This window comes from Hippocampus zosterae, chromosome 8 (genome assembly GCF_025434085.1).
Source record: "Hippocampus zosterae strain Florida chromosome 8, ASM2543408v3, whole genome shotgun sequence".
NCBI classification, from domain to species: Eukaryota; Metazoa; Chordata; class Actinopteri; order Syngnathiformes; family Syngnathidae; genus Hippocampus; species Hippocampus zosterae.
Genome location: NC_067458.1, coordinates 2,790,904 through 2,808,205, shown reverse-complemented (window position 1 = coordinate 2,808,205; position 17,302 = coordinate 2,790,904). Strand labels below are relative to the sequence as shown.

Sequence of the window (17,302 nt, the reverse complement as noted above, 5' to 3'; positions counted from 1 at the left end):
TGAGTGAGCATTCGAGCAGCAGAATTTTGAGATACTTGCAATTTATAGTGTTCTTTTTCATGTGTTATTTCTTCATCACTTCTTTTTATATTGCAATTTATTTATTTTCAACCATGCATTGATTAAAATGGTAAACATTAAAATTATTAATCATTAAATAAAAGATTAACATAAAATGTAAATATAACAATGTGGGTGACTAGAACGGATTAAAAACATTTCCATTCATTTCAATGGGAAAGATTACTTCGGTTTATGAACGTTTCAAGTTAAAAATGGGTTCAGAGAATGAATTAAGTTCGTAACTTCAGGTGCCACTGTATTTGGGGAGAAAAAAAAGCTGTCTATTTTTTGAAGGGACATGCCAATAACTGCCTGTGGCAATTGAGGAACTCGCTCTCAGAGCCACTCTTGCCTTTTCGCCCATCATATATTTGAACAAGAAATATGAAATCATTGACATTATTGGAATTGCAAAATATCAGTCAATAAATATAAATCAATGTAAACTATGCACAGAGCTAAAATAAAATGATAATTTAGTTTACAGTTTTTCTCAAATGCTAAAACACATTTCACAAAAGTTTCCTCTATGTTCCTCAATTTATAAACACAACACCCTTTTCAAACACAACCCCACTGTCTCACTTCAAAATTCAAACTTTAACACCAAAAGAGCAGCTTCAAAGCATTCAAAATGTAAACACTATACAAATTGTTACACACTACAGCAAAACAATTGAAAAGACAATGTTCAATGTTCAAGTTTCTTTGTTTCATAACTACCAGTGCATATTTTTTACAATTTACAGTCACGGATCTTCTTAGATCTTTTTTTAGATTTTATGAAGAGCATACATCTAGAGAAATATACTGGATGTACATTACTGTAACACAACTCAATGCAAAAACAGAATCACACAACAGTACTCTTGAAAACATGTTCAGGGTGTGATGGTTTTTTTAATTTACTTTATTCACACCACAATCACTGTGCAGCATCACGTCGCTGAGCTGCATCGGGCCACATCGCCTCATCCACATCGTAGACTATATTCTCTCTTACCCGGCACCGTGGGAAAAAAGCCGTAGACTGGTGATTCCATCCTTGGAAGGCCTCCACCGGGATCTCAACACAGGCCTTCTCCATTGCCCTTAGGACATTCTCTGTAGTGTTTGGTCATAAACCTTCCATCTCCGCAATGGGAAAACTTCCTCTCTAGGGTTTTAGGAAAGGGTGGGAGGGTGGCAGACAGACATTTACTGTAAAAGCTGGTTACTGTTGGTGGTGGACTATACTCTCTGATTTGGTTTGTTCTGGGGAAGCAGACATTGGCCCAAACGATCACATAATTGGGATTGCAGCCCCAGGATGGTGTTGTTGACGGTGCATGCCTAAGGACAACATGCGTGGAGAAGTCCCTCCAAACCCATGGCCGCACAGAGAGTAATATTACCCCCCACATTGGCCAGGAACCTCAGTGATGGCTCTTTGGTCAAATGAGGTTGCGGCCTCTTTGCCTTTGTTTCTGCAAGTTGAAAGCGGCCTCATCCAGGGAGAGGTACTCATGAGGTCATTGTGTCCAACTGTAATATCCTCTGTGAAAATGTGAAAGTGCACAGGTGTTCAGAACAACAGGTAGCACAGTATGTCCACTAACTGTACTGTGAACATGGATGTATACTTACTTGCACGTACTCGTAACGTAGGTATTTGTGTCGTGCACATAGGGAACCCTATGGACCTGTTTCATCTGCATCTTTTGACACCGGAGAACTGCGTCGATTGTGGCCAAGATGAAATCATCAATGCGCTCAAAGTTAACATTATTGGCAATGACTTTGTCTCTGATCTCCCGGAGTTTGATGATAGTGCGAGGTTGTCTTACTCTTACCCCTCGACCTTCTCCTCTCCCTTTTGTTTGCCTCCTCCTCCTCCAAGTTGGCCTGCTTCTTGTCCTCGTTGGCCTGCTCCTCTTCCTCCACTCGTTTAAACTGCTATTCCTCATTGGCCTGCTCCTTTTCTTCCATGTCCCGCTCTCCCCCTCTGGCTCGAATTCCTCTTCCCCTGATTCTGCCTTCAACTATTGTGTTTCTTTGGAATCTTCAGCATACTGTGCACTCTGAACTTCAAGTTCAGAGTGCACAGTATGCTGAAGTTCAGAGTGCCTTCAATTTTGAGTATGTTCATTGTGTTCAAATATTGCTGACTGTGGCAAGCATTTTGCATCACATGACTTTATTTTGAGAATATGAGCAGAATTCTTTTGCAACTTGTGTTTTGGCAAGGAAAAATGTGTTTAGATTCATGAGCACAGCGGATTGTGTTTTGTGAATTGTGTCTTCATGTGAAATCAGAATCAGAATCAGAATCATCTTTAGTGGCCAAGTATGTAGAACACACAATGAATTTGTCTCCGGTATAACACGCTGCATAATATCATCGTAAACAAGGACATGACAAATAGGTATGCAAGGTCATTTCGTAATGTAAGTGAGACAATGTGCAAAGTATCAAGCAGAGCTAAAGTGATCAGTGGTAGAATACAATACGATGAAGTTTGTACAGTTGGTTCAGAAAATCATTGAACCATTTTAGAGTGACCAGTAGCAGTATTTGTAGTACAAGAAGAGTGACTACGTCAGTGACTGTTTAGGGAGTTAATGGCTAGAGAGAAGCTGTTTAAGTGTCTGCTGGATTTGGTGCGCTTGGATCTGTAGCGCCTGCCTGAGGGGAGTAGCTGGAAAGGGTGGTGGGCAGGGTGCGGGGGATCCAGGAGGATTTTCCGTGCCCTTGTCTTGATTCCTGTAGTGTGCAAGTCCTCAAGAGTGGGTAGGGCGGTGCCAATGTTTTTTTCCGCCGTCCTAACTGTCTGTTGAAGTCGGATTTTGTCCTTTTTTGTGGCGGCCCCAAACCAAACCGTGATGGAAGAACACAGGATTGATTTGATGGCTGCCGTGTAGAACTGTCGTAGCACCTCCTGTGGCAGGCCATGCTTCCTCAGCAGCCTCAGGAAGTACATCCTCTGCTGGGCCCGTTTCAGGATGGAGATGGTGTTGACTTCCCACTTTATGTCCTGGGAGACTGTGATTCCCAGGAACTTGAAGGTCTCGACGGTTGACACAGGGCAGTTGGATAGTGTGAGGGGCAACTGTGGAGAAGAATGTTTCCTGAAGTCCACGATCATCTCTACAGTCTTGAGCGTGTTCAGCCCGAGGTTGTGTCGGGTGCACCAGAGATCCAGCTGCTCCACTTGTTGGCGGTACGCAGACTCGTCGCCGTCTATGATGAGGCCGATGACCGTGGTGTCGTCTGCTAACTTTATGAGTTTGACAGCTGGATCTGTTGAGGTGCAATCGTTTGTGTAGAGGGAGAAGAGCAGTGGAGAGAGGACACATCCCTGTGGGGCTCCAGTGCTGGTGGTGCATGTTGATGATGTTGTTGCTCCCAGTCTCACCTGTTGTGTCCATCCCGTCAGGAAGCTGAGGGTGGAGAAGTTTGGGGGTGAGGAGTTCCGGGATGATAGTGTTGAATGCAGAGCTGAAATCCACAAATATAATTCTTGCGTAGGTCCCTGTGCTGTGCTCGAGGATGTAGTGCAGACCTATGTTGACTGCGTCTTCCATAGACCAATTTGCCCGGTAGGCAAACTGGAGAGGGTCCAGCAGGGGTCCAGTGACGTTCTTTAGGTGGTTCAGCACAAGGCGTTCAAAGGACTTCAAGACCACAGACGTCAGGGCGACAGGCCTATAGTCGTTCAGTTCCGATGTTGCAGATTTCTTGGGAACTGGGATGATGGTAGACTGTTTGAAGCAGGATGGGACCTCACACAGCTCCAGGGATCTGTTGAAGATTTTTGTGAAGACCGGAGCCAGCTGGTCAGCGCAGACTTTAAGGCAGGAGGGGGACACTTTGTCGGGCCCCGCAGCTTCTTGATCTTCTGCTGTTTGAAGAGCCGTCTCACGTCCTGTTCGTGGATCTGTAGTGGAGTAAAAGAGGGTTAGGGGGGTAGATAGAGTAGTTTCTGCTAGAGGGGTGTGTGCGGGAAATGGGGGTGTCCTTTTCAAATTGGCAGAAACGCATGTTTAGTTCATTAGCAAGACCCTTATTGTTCACTGTTTGGGGGGGATGGCGTTCTGTAGTTAGTGATTGCTTTCAGGCCATTCCACACAGATGCAGAGTCGTTAGCAGAAAACTGGGTTTTCAGCCTCTCTGCATAGCTTCTCTTAGCGATGTTAATTTCCTTTGTCAATTGGTTTCGGGCGTGTTTGTACAGTGCCCGATCTCCACTTCTAAATGCGGCCTCTTTCTCTTTCCTGAGTTGCCTGAGTTTGGGAGTAAACCATGGCTTGTTATTGTTGAAGGAGCGGAAGGACTTCGTTGGTACACACATGTCCTCACAGAAACTGATGTATGATGTTACAGTGTCTGTGTATTCATCCAGTGTGCCCGTTGAAGTTTCAAAGACGCCCCAATCAGTGCAGTCTAAGCATTCTTGTAGAGCTAGCTTTGCTTCATCTGTCCATTTTTTCACAGTCTTAACAACCGGTTTAACACATTTGAGTTTCTGTCTGTATGTAGGTATTAAGTGGATTAAATTGTGGTCAGAAAGACCCAATGCTGCACGGGCGACCGATCGTATGCATTTTTGATTGTTGTATAGCAGTGGTCTAGAATGTTGCCTTCTCTGGTGAAACAGTCGATGTGCTGCTTATATCTGGTTAAGTTCACGGTCAAGATGTGCTCTATTAAAATCTCCCAAAATGATCAGGGGTGATTCTGGGTATTTTAGTTCGAGTTTGTTTACTTGTTCGGCTCGCGTTTGTATCGCAGTGTTAGTGTTAGCTTGTGGCGCAATGTAAACACCGACTTGTAAAAAGGAGGTGAACTCACGTGGCGAGTAGAATGCCTTGCAGTTTAAAGACAGCGACTCCAGGTCCGGGCTGCAGTGTGCGTCAAGCTTCGTGACATCAGTGCACCATTCTTCGTTGATATAGAAGCAAATCCCACCACCTTTTGATTTCCCTGATAGCTCCGTGTCGCGGTCTGCACGGAGAAGGCGGAAGCCGGGTAGATGTTGCGCGGAATCCGGGTGGCGGTCACTGAGCCAGGTTTCAGTGAAGCACAACGCAGCAGAACGTGCAAAGGTTTTGTTGGACTTTGTAAGGAGAAGAAGTTCATCCATCTTGTTTGGCAGAGATCGTAGATTTGCAAGATGGATCGATGGGAGCGGGGTTCGAAATCCGCGCTGCCGGAGCTTCACGAGCACGCCGGCTCGCATCCCCATCTCCGGCGGCGTTTCCATGCTCCGTACAGCGCAGCCGGTCTGCTCGCGATTAGCTCCGAAAAACCTTGTGGATTTTCGTGTGCTAGTGAAAAAAGACAGAGCATAGACTCCCCAATGCGCAGCAACTTTTCCCTCGTGTAAGTCAGCCGCTCAGGGTCGCCAAAAACTAACACAAATGACAAAAACAGGGATAATACTAGGGAGCGTGTGACCGAGGCTGCCATATCTGTCGGCGCCTGATGAAATGCATTCATGGTATTGGCAAATGGTGGCTAGATTTAGTAAATATGTTTAGACAACTGGTCATTTGGTTGAGAGGATTGGCATTTGTGTTTTAGCATTTGAGAAAAACTATAATCATTATTGGCGGTGGTGGGTGCCTTTTTTATGCTTTGAATGCAGGAGAGGAGACAGGGAGGCTCTTGAGACCTACCAACCCTGACTTCTAATGTCCTTGGGCTGTACTTCTGTTCTGCATACTTGGCCAATAAAAATAATTCTGATTCTGATGTTGAGTTAATTTATGGTTGTGTGTATTGGAAATTGTTTAACAAGCAACTTGACACAAAATTCTGAGGGAAAAAAATGTCTGTCTGTACCATGAATGAAGCTATTTCTTTCCTACCAAAAGAGAACAATGCAAGAATGTAAATTAACGAAACTTCTTGCTTGGCTCTCGACGAAGGCGGACGCTTTTGCTTTCTGCTCCTGTCCCCCACCCCCACCCTTCCCTGCTCGCCACTCAGTCCATGTGCTGTCTTTTGTCTAACTTTCGTAGCCTCCTGTCGTATTTTCATCCTAAAAACAAACATGGAACTGGTTGGCTGGTCTCTCAATGCCATCGACAAAATTTTCTCGATGAGAAGAGCAGGCAGTGGGGAGTCTACTTGCCCCTCGGGGACTTCTGCTGCTGGGTACACCCTTGATCCCTGGAGGAGGTGGAGAATGGTGTGCCTGTCAACCCTGTCCGTTTAGGATGTGGAAGACATCTACATTATCGGCCTTCTGATAACAGGTATACTGTTGTTTGGCGCTAGCAGTTTCCTGATCTATCGAAAAATTCAACCGACGGGAGCGGCTCTATTGGAAAAGGCTGCGGGTCTAAGGATGGTAAAGTGCGGATGTCCATCACTCAGACTCAGACTGTGCTCAACCGCAAACTGATGCGGCTTTGGAACGGCACTGCAAGATGGGCAACAACTTGGTGAACCTGGAATTCGTGCTCAAATATTGAAAGAAATTGCGGATTTGGCTGATCGATGCCATTTGAGAGACACAAGCCACGGACTTCAAGGCTGTCTGGAATTCTTTGACTCCCTGCTACCAAAAACCACATCTGCTATCTCGACCTTCCCCTGATGAAAGTACGCATGGAAGCTCGTGCCCTACCATCACCCCCTCCTTCTCGGCCATAGTCTGATAAGCCAGGACCGTCTCCATGAGACCTTGACGTAGCAGCTAGACCTGTCACGCACACACAACCAGACGATCACACATTGTTCATGTCTTGTGACCTGTTGTAATTGTCATATGCTTGTGCAGGAGGTTTTTTGCCTAACTCAAACTATCCTCAAAATGAGGATAGTTCAAGCGTGTTTTTTTCTCCCCCTCTCCCTCCCTTGTGATTTCTTCCGACTTTCCGGGTTGAGTGAATGCTGGCGCGTCTGGCTGCCGCTGCTCAACCTTGGGTGTCTTGAAAGGCGCTTCTAAATAAAATGTATTAATATTATTATTATTATTATTATTATTATTATTATTATTATAACGCATTCTTTGTAACACAGAAATCATAAGTGAGTTTGAAATACACATCTAAACCTTGACACTTTATATTAAAATGCAAACAACAGCAATAATTTCATCCATCCATTTTCCGATCCACTTTATCCTTATCAGGGTCGTGGGGGTGCTGGAGCCTATCCCAGCTGTCTTCCGGCAGTAGGTGAGGGACACCCTGAACGAGTTGCCAGCCAATCGCAGAGCACACACAGACGAACAATCATCCACACTCACTTACACTTACACCTAGGGGCAATTCAGAGTGTTGAATCAGCCTGCCATGCATGTTTTTGGAATGTGGGAGGAACCCGGAGAAAACCCACACAGCCCCGGAGAACATGCAAGCTCCACACAGGGAGGCCGGAGCTGGAATTGAACCCAGGTCCTCTGCACTGTGAGGTCGGTGTGATAACCACTGGACCACCGGGCCACCCTTCCAATAACTTCAACATAATCTTAAAAGGAAAAACACGAGGACTCCAATTCTCTACAAATGTTCCTGGCCTAAATTTCGAGAAACACTGAACAGGCAAATTAAGCCTTTTATTTGAGAGTTAGGCTTAATTTTCCTCAGGACAGGTATGTGCATCTTACAAATGAAAAAAGAAACAGATTTTGATTACCTTTGTGTCTCGGCAGCAGCATTGACACATTCCTTCACAACCAAAATGGAATCGCAAATGCTTTCTTCAAAATGCAGACTATCCAGGGGTAAGGGAGAACATTGATTCGCTGTTCAGTCTCTGCTTTCTACATGACTTGGAGTTAGGTTATGAAGCAATTAGGTCACAGTCTCACAACATGAGACACAACGGTTTTGAGTTGGCTTCTGAAAGAACACAAAGGTTTTACTCCTTTGATTCTTAAAAAAAAATAACAATAATTTCTGAATCAACCTCAGAACAGCCATGCTGTGCTGTACCTTCAATATAATAATAGTACAATAGAATGCTTCCAGTAAAGGAACAATTAATTGACTCATTATGGCCACGTGATCACAAGTGATATAATACTGAATATACACAGTTTGTGAGAGCGTCGTATGTGAAATAGAAATGGCCGCGTAAGGATGCACAGTTCACCATGTGAAGATACCTGTTGTATAGGAATTAGGCCTCTTAGTGCCTAAACTTAAAAATAAATAAATAAATGCTTGACCAGGGTGACCTGAAATAGACTGACTGCTCAGGAGTTGTCGTCTTTCTCAAATGACACTCCGCCCTGGTGTGGATAAAATGATCATTGTACAACCAACCGTTATTTAACAACATTTCTGATGCATTCTTTCTTCAGATTTCTCCATCAGGTGCGAGCAACCGCACCCCAAAGCCAAAGGTTCTCGTGACTAAGAACCCCTACCCATCTCCCCAGCCAACGGACACCCAGGACATCCACAACCAACCTCATCTGGTGGACCAGCGTGACTATTCCACTGAGTTGTCCGTGACTATCGCCGTGGGAGCATCTCTGCTTTTCCTCAACATTCTGGCTTTTGCAGCTCTTTACTACAAGAAGGACAAACACCGGCATGACATTCACAAGCGCTGCAGCCCTCAACAGAGTGCAACCAACAACCTTGCTCATACACAGGAGGAGGAGATAATGTCTCTTCAGATGAAGCAACACTCAGACCTGGACCAAGACTGCAGGCAGATGGGTGATTCGCTGAATCCTCATGATGTGTTGCTAAGGACTACCTGCCCACCAGACTACACTCTGGCCTTGAGGCGCTCACCAGATGACATCCCTCTCATGAAACCAAACACCATTACCATGATCCCGAGTACTATCGGACGGCTTACTTCTCTCCAATCTTTTAGCACCTTTCCCAACAGCCAGCAAAATAACACTCTTCCCCACCCACACTCACATTCCACCACCCGAGTATAGTCCAGGGTATCCACTCAACAGGCAGGACTCTCCTAACTACTGTCCGTCCTCTTTCAGAGTCTTAAAATACTCTGTCAGAGGCTAACACCAGCCTGAACCACTGGTTATAGTGACATTTATCAAGGGACATAAGTCACTTTTTTATTGTAAAAATCACGAAAATCAAGAAGTACAAAACACCTAGATTAACATAATTATACAGACACATCAGGATATATTTTTCAGCATTTTTACTCTGAAAATACATCCGAAAAATGGAACTGTGTAATCTGGAATTACAAAGTATTAGAACCTGCTTGGGACTGAGTGACATGAGAATAGCTATTCAATGCACTGTAGACTACTGCAGGGCAGATTCCATTCGAAGCAATTTTGGCATGTATTTCATGAATGGATACATTGTTTTTTTCTGTTTGTTTGATTGTTTGTTTTTGGGATGAAAACAGAAAAGACAAAAACATTTAAGGAAGAGTATGAAATATGCACAATGGAAACCTGAAGTTTTTCATTCTTGTATTTTTGAGTTTGAGAATCGTGAAAAAAGTTAACATTAGATCAATTAAAATATGTAATGCTGAACTTTGAGCATAAATGCTTTAGAGTCATTGTATTGAATGGGTGGCTTGGTCTAGAACTGTCGCAGCAGGACTGATCCCAAGGAGATACAGGCAGTTCCAAGGAGATCTGGGGCATCAGAAGGATGAGTAGATTTTAACACAATGTGTGCATGACACTTTATTTTCTCAATAAAAGGAAACATTATCATTTTCACCCTTTATGAATGAATTTTAGTTGAGTTTCCTGAATGGATTATTGGAAAAACATTCTCAGAAGACTATGGGGGATTCACTCCCACAACTGTGTCTACTGTGGCCTGGGACTTACAGTAGGTAAAAGTGCAGATGACAATATCAGTTGCAACATATGAGGACAATGTTTGCAATCTGTGCTGGCACTTCATTAAATTTATTGTACCATAATTCCAGCACTACATTACCTTGCTACTTTATGCAATTTGAAACTGTCATTTTTTCAACACTGATACCATGCCAGACACAGTTGAGTGTAGTAAAAGTGCTCTATGATTAACCATTTTATTCTGGTTGATGTGGAAACATGAGCATAATGCATATTTAGGCAAAGCGCAAGCCATCTTTTCAGCTACCTTTTCTTCTCAATGTTTTAGTGTTTCTCAATGTTGAATATATCTATCTAGTATATCCATCTATTTTTGAATCCGCTTATCCTCACGAGTGTCGCAGGCGTGCTGGAGCCTATCCCAGCTGTCTTCTGGCAGGAGGTGAGCTACACCCTGAACTGGTTGCCAGTCAATCGCAGGGCACACTATCAGTGCTCACAATCACATCTAAGGACAATTTAGAATAAACGATGAACCTACGGGGTGCATGTTCTTAGAATGTGGGAGGGAACCACATTGGGGAGAAAATGCAAAACTCCACACAGGAAGGCCAGAGATGGAAGCAAACCTGTGACCTCTGCATTGTGAGGTGGACGTGCTAATCAGTTGAGCGCCCTATCTACGACTCTCTCTCTCTATAAACCAGAAACAAAACAACAAGCATGCTGCACAGGTCCACGCACATGTTTCTTTTGCCAGCCACGGCAGCGCGAGACACCGAAAACGGATACTTAAAGAGTTTATGAATGGAAAGTTTACCAGATTGTTCCACTGACAGACCAGTTTCCTGTATGTTTTGCAGTCGTAAACTGAGCTATCATCATCGCACGTCGAGTCTGAATTACCACTTCATGGCCAAGCACACAGCTGATGTGAGTACTCCGCCCCTTCTCTAAGACAGACAGGTATGAATCATTTCAAAGCGAAGAAAATGGATAACACGATGAAGAACAAATTTGCTGAAGCCAGAGCTAAATGTATGGCTACTGCATGCAAGCCTGTCAACATTGTCCACAGCTCAACTCAAGCTGAAATCATTCGCATTGCATCGAACGACTCCACTACGGATTGCCAGCGAGAGTCTCCATTACAAGTTATGTACAGAAATTGCACGTAGCGGAGAAGGCTAAGGTAAACCTAGCGGGAGGAGACACTGTTTCGGGAGAGAAATAAGAGACTCGGTTGATGAGCCTCTGGTGAATCAAGAGCAAGTAGCCTGTTGAGTACGATGTATGCCACTGACGCAATTGTTACTTGTTTGGAACTATTTTGTGTGGAAGGTTACCGTGTTCCGTGTCCATATAAATAATGGGGGTGAGCTTCTCTGTGTTCGTCTGACAGTGACAGTGCGCTGAGGCACGTCGAGAGTTCAGCGTTGCAGTGCAACCTAGCGAACACACTGAAAATAAAATGTCTCCAGTGTTGTTATCGAACCATCCGAAATGATGTCTACACAAAACCACAGATAGACTTCCGCGCAAAAGGACCAACAGAATCAACATAGCCTGATGCTGTGTTCAAAGCAAACTTGAGAAAAACGAAGTATGCAACCATGGCTTTACCTTAGATCACTTTATAATGTTATATTGCTCTGTTTTGATTCCATAAAAAGAGCTGTTAAAGCAGCTGTTGTGTGACAAAATATTTTTTTCACTGTTGTTGATGTTGTGTGAGAGATATGTGAATAACTGCTCCAAGTGAAAAATGTTCATGTAAAATTGCAAATCAAAATTGTTATTTCAGTAAATATTTGCATTTTGCACATAGAAAACAGATTCATGAGTCCATGTTGATGAGAGCATTAAAATGTGAAAAAATGGGACGAAAATATATCAGGAAATTCAGCAATGATAAAAAATGTGTCATCACGATTAATTATGAGGTAATTTGAGTTAATTATGACAGTTGCGTTTTTAAATAGATTAAATATTTTAATCATTTGACACGGATGTTAAGACCCGAAAGTTCCTAACTTTCATTGAGGGTTCCATCCCAAATCCAGCACCCTGAGACTGTACGCAAGCCTTATGGAAGGAGTCCGGGGGACGAGTTAGTGTGAGAGTCACTGTCCAGGATGAAACATCCAAGCCCCATGAGTACATCAAAGAGAAGGCTCCAACGGATGACATACTCAAAGAAGTCAAGGGAAAAGTAAATATAGTCACCCTAGGTGAGTCGCTGACTCTCAAATTTGCAAAATGGGGATACAAAAAAAAACATGGATTTGAAGGATTCTGACAACAAATTGACGTGTCCTTCCAATATAAGACATCTAAATATGTGGATAATATATGATTTTGCTGCCCAGCTAAAAACATATGAAATAGTACACCTGCAGGATTACATAGGAACTGTAAAGGACTATGGATTTATTTGCCCTAATATCAGAATATTGGACCTTTCCTTATCGATTTTTGAATGTGGTTAAGTGGTTTCGCAGACGACGAGTTCAAACCTTTGGAGATACTTAGCCTGGTTGAGAGTGATAGCGAGGTGAACATTTTAGTTTGTCTGTAGAATTATGTCTGCGATGAGAACGTGTGCTTTAGTAATCTTTGCATGTGTGTAGATAAGAGCTACTCTTGGCGCGACTCATGACGTCATGTTTGTTTTCTTTTCTAGCTTTTGCGGTGTCGAGAATTTGTACAGCATTTAATGGGATTGAAGAGAAACTTCCTACCACCAGTTATGATTCATTCTTTCAACCGGCGCCACATGTAGTATATGTAATATTGATTACGGTAATAGAAAATGGATGAGGATGGATGTAAAGACACCGAGTTTTGAATACTTATAGAGGGTGAAAGGCAAGTGAAAATAATGACGGTGAGACGTAAGTTGAAGAGGGAAGTTTCGTATGTTGAGAATGGAAAAAAAAAGGGAAGTTGGACACGGTGACGCTGCAAAAGAGTGTCTTCTGGTGAACATGAGTAAAAAGTCACGGGATTTTTAAAAAAATGTTCTCCACGCTCACTCGAATGATTCTGTGAAACAATGCTTTGCCACGTGGCAGCCTTGGAACGGTTGTTAGAGGAATCTATGAGCAAAATTGTATCATGTTTAAAGTTACATTTATTTGGGCACATCGAAGCGTTTGGGTGCGTATCCAGCACCCTCAAATGCCTGTACACAAAGGCGCCGGCCACCTGGTCGGAGGGCTGTTGAAGTCCACAATTAGCACGTCAATGTAGGTGGACGACCACAGGGGCGAAACTCGGTCACAAAAGGGGACATCGGCCATCCATAAAGTCTGCAACATGTTAATTCGATGTAGACCAGACAGGAAAGGCGCCAATGTACTGATGGTTCAAGTTTGAAAAACAGGTAACCAATCACTACCGAGGAGCCGGACCGGGGGTGCGGCATGCAAATATCGGGGGCAGTGTTTTTCTTGTATTTTGCATATGTTACAATAAAATGTAGAACTCGCGGAGGGCCGGACTCTGCAACTAAACCGTCGTTCGCTCTCAGAGAGCCGCTTCTGCAGATATTGAAGACAATTTTCCTGTGTGCCGAGTCATTTCTTTAACTTTGTCCGAGAAACTCTCTGGCAGAAACTTGCCGTTATCAGCAGAATGATGCGCTTGTTCGAACGGATTTAAGTTTGTTTGCTGGACTCTCCGATTTGCTCCGGTTGACGATCCGTAGCTGATCGCGCGTTTTGCGCCTCCGAATCAACCAGACCTTGTGGAGACTTTTCCTGAAGGAGCCAGCCGCACACCGGACGCCGTGGGGAACGAGCAAACGCCATCATCCAGCGGACCTGGGTTCAGCTCGGCATCGGGACAATTGTCGGGAAAATAAGGTCAGTCGGCGTGGTGGAGTAACCGTTGCGTAGTCGGTTCTCTCCACTGAGTGATGGAATTAGATGAGTTAACACCGAAAACGGAGTAGGCTAGCTCGAGTACCGTTTCGTGGTTAGCGGTACGGGGGAAATTAGATTCCCACGGCACACAGAGCCCAAGCACATCTGTGAGAGCATCGGCTCATTCAGATACCATTTATTGCGAAGCATCAACGGTAAGGAAACGCTGCCTTCCTGCAGAGGTTGACCACCTCGGCATATGTGTTCGTCTAACGTTATATGCGTATGTTACGCGGATAGTTTTGTGTTAGGGCATAAGTGTGATTGGCGATCACGCTATTGTGGTAACGTAACCCATATAAACTCCAGCGCGGGCACGTACCGTTTGTTTTCGGGTAACAACCCAGACCTAGATCGTGATTTTTTTTCTTTGTGTAAAATACCCGTAAACGCTTCCAGCTGTTGCTAGGCAACATGGCGACATGGAAGTCCTCGGGCTGCTGGCGATTGAGCGGAACGCAACAGACGACAGAACGTCACGATGTAGAAGCGTTAGTCGAAAACACTCGATTGGCTGAAATTGACTGCAGACGGTCAGCACGATTTGTGAAAAAGTGGAAAAAGAAATACGAATTCTCGGGAGACGTTAATGATTGCGGTGAATTGGAAACAGTGTTGGGCAAATTATCGCTGAAAGACAAAGAAAAGCGGAAAAATAATGAACACGGAACGCGATGGTGTAAGTGTAAAATACTCGTTGAAAGGGCCAGACGAATACGGGTGAAAAAGGTGAAAGACAAACGTCAAAGGCTGGATGAGGATTTAATTGCAGCTGCTGCTGTAATGCGACCCTCAGCCGCTCCAGCGGCCACCGTTTCGGGAGAGCTGTACCTGGCCGTTCCCCCACAGTCGCAAACTACGAGAGGAAAGAATTCGGTACCTCATGAGCGTTCCTCATGGTTCAAATGTCGTCGACAAAAGATGATATGTATATTGACCGTGGACACCAGCCGAATTTCGAGACATCGCTGCGTCACTTCCAAAACCAAAAGACGACCCCCACGAGTTCGTAAGAGAACTATCCGATTTAGTCCACAGCCACAGGCTTAACGCGAGTGAGGCCGTGAAATTACTCTCATTAACTATCGGATCCAAATTTGGCGCTGTTGTGGGCAACTTTAATGGTAAAAAAGCTGCGGGAGGTTATCTGTGCTATGATGAACTTACGCAGCTAGGGGGACCTCTTGACCAAATTATGGAATGTTGCACCAAGGCATACGAGCGAACGCAAAATCCAAAAGAAATTGCCACATGCATTCAAAAGGCTGACGAAAAAACGGACGATTTTTACCACCGTCTGCAGACAGTGTTCAAAATACACGGCGGTATCCCTGAGACACAGTCATACTTGTTCAATTCGTTTTTAAAACAGCATTTGTTGAACCAAGCACATCCTGAGGTTAGCCGATAGGTCAAAAGACACAATTTGAATTGGCCAACATGTCCGATCGATGAGGTTTTGAATTATGCATGGAATTTCGAGCGGCTCGAAAACAAGAAAAAGAAGAATGAGAGTCACGTGACCAACGTTTATTACGCCGCAAAAAATGCGATGCGATGGCAAAATATGCATGAAGGGAGCACACGGCTCCGTGCTGCCCCTGACATTATCGCAAACAGTAACAATCAAGTCATCAAGTTATCAAGTCAAGTCAACAGTATTTATAGAGCACTTTTAAACAGCCATCGCTGCATACAAAGTGCTGTACATGGAGCAATTTAACATGCACAATAAAATAAAGTAAGACAAATCGGTAATAAAAGGTGGTAGAAAGCACCAAACAGTAAAATCAAGAACAAATCTAAGTCATGCTGAGTCGAATGCCAATACAATACAAGTGAGTTTTGTTGTGACAAGATGCTCAAACGCAACTTGAGATTTACACCGTCGTAAATCACAAGGGCCAGGTCGAAGCCCGCATGGGGGATAGCCAAGATGAGGCTCGCTATTTCTGGACGCTCGATTTACCGAACGATGACGAAACTCAGAGTTCCGAATGTTTCACTTCCCCCACAAACCCAGACCGGACAGCACTCGTCGAAGCCGCGTTAAACCCTCGCTCTCCGCACAATTTGTTGGGACGAGATGCTCAAACGCCATTCGAGATTTACACCGTAGTAAATCACAAGGGCCAGGTCGAAGCCCGCATGGGGGATAGCCAAGATGAGGCTCGCTATTTCTGGACGCTCGATTTACCGAACGATGACGAAACTCAGAGTTCCGAATGTTTGGTTCGATTGGCAGGTACCATATTAAGGCCAGGAGGTAACGTGCGAACGGTAAACAACCTGCACGTGACTATAAGGCGTAAGCAGACACCGCGTCCAGACCCAGACTACACGAAAGTTGTTCTGGGCCTGGAACCCCAGGGTATTGTTATTTGGAAAGATCAGTGGTGTTTTGCCACAGCGTGGGTGGGAAGGGCGGTCAAACCCCTCCTCTCACCCGGGCAACACATTTACATACCGCTCGGCAAACCAGAGCAATACGAATGGGATTTACAAGTCAACCTTGCCAGTTCTGTCCCAAACTACATGTGGACCCCCTCCCCCACCAATCTGGGGTGCGAGGAAACAGAAGTTGGCTGGTTGCGTCAACACATCAATTGGAAGGTGACAACCACACCAGCTGTTCATTTTAGCTGACAAATTGACACATTTGTATTAACTGCAGAGGAGGAGAAGGCCATTGAGCACCGCCCAGCCACACTGTTGAGCACAAGGCCGGCAGATGTTGGGCTTATTAAGAATGCTCCACCAGTAACTATACTGGGGAAAACAGAACAGAGGCCTATCATAAAACAATACCCCTTGAAAAAAGATGCTGAACAGGGAATTCAGCCATTAATTAGCTTGTTGCGGAAAGCGGGCATATTGAGGCCAAACCCAAAGATACAGATGATGTCATTTTTTGGGTTGTGTAACTACTGCAGGCCGTGGATCGCGAATTGTTCAGAAATCACCAGACCCCTGCTAGACACAATTCATGATAAGCAAATGGTACTGCAGGACAAGATAAAATGGACGCCAAGTGAGATCACAGCATTTGAAAAAGTGAAACGGGAATTGATAAACTTGTCTGTACTTGCTTTGCCAAATTATGATAAATCATTTGACCAGACAGTGACAGCTAAACATTGGTTTATGACATCAGTGTTGATGCAGAAACATGAACGAAAATGAGGCCTGTTGCTTATTATTCACAGCGGCTCGATCCGGTGGCTCTAGCAACCCCCGAGTGTGTACAAGCTGTACTGTCGAGGCATCTGCAGAGGTGGTGTTATTTCATCCTTTAACCTTGAGAGTGCCCCATGCGGTGCCCGTGCTATTGTTAGAGACAGAAACGGCATTTCTGTCACCCGCACGACACCTCCATTGCACTGCGTTACTGTTATCACAGGGGCACATCACGGTAGTAAGATGCGGCACTTTGAATCGAGCGTCACTCTTACCCACCCCAGAGGATGGTACACCACATGATTGTGGGAGTCAAGTTCAAGTTTCCACCAAGCCGCGACCCGATTTGACTGATGTGCCCCTCCCGATCGGTGAAGTTGTTTT

At 44.6% G+C, this 17,302-nt stretch overlaps 1 protein-coding gene across 4 annotated transcripts in view; it reads left to right on the top strand.

Moving 5' to 3' along the window:
* The window catches only part of nlgn1 (neuroligin 1), a 139,112-nt gene extending 129,175 nt beyond the window's left edge, over positions 1–9,937 (top strand). For 3 of the 4 annotated variants that reach the window (XM_052073381.1, XM_052073382.1, XM_052073384.1), the window contains one exon: positions 8,361–9,937. In XM_052073381.1, coding sequence (XP_051929341.1) covers positions 8,361–8,957 — 597 coding nt within the window. In that variant the 3' untranslated portion in view covers positions 8,958–9,937. Of the gene's footprint in view, positions 1–999; positions 2,067–8,360 lie in introns of those variants that run through there. The other variant, XM_052073385.1, reaches the window with a different exon arrangement.
* The last annotated feature ends 7,365 nt before the right edge of the window (positions 9,938–17,302 follow it).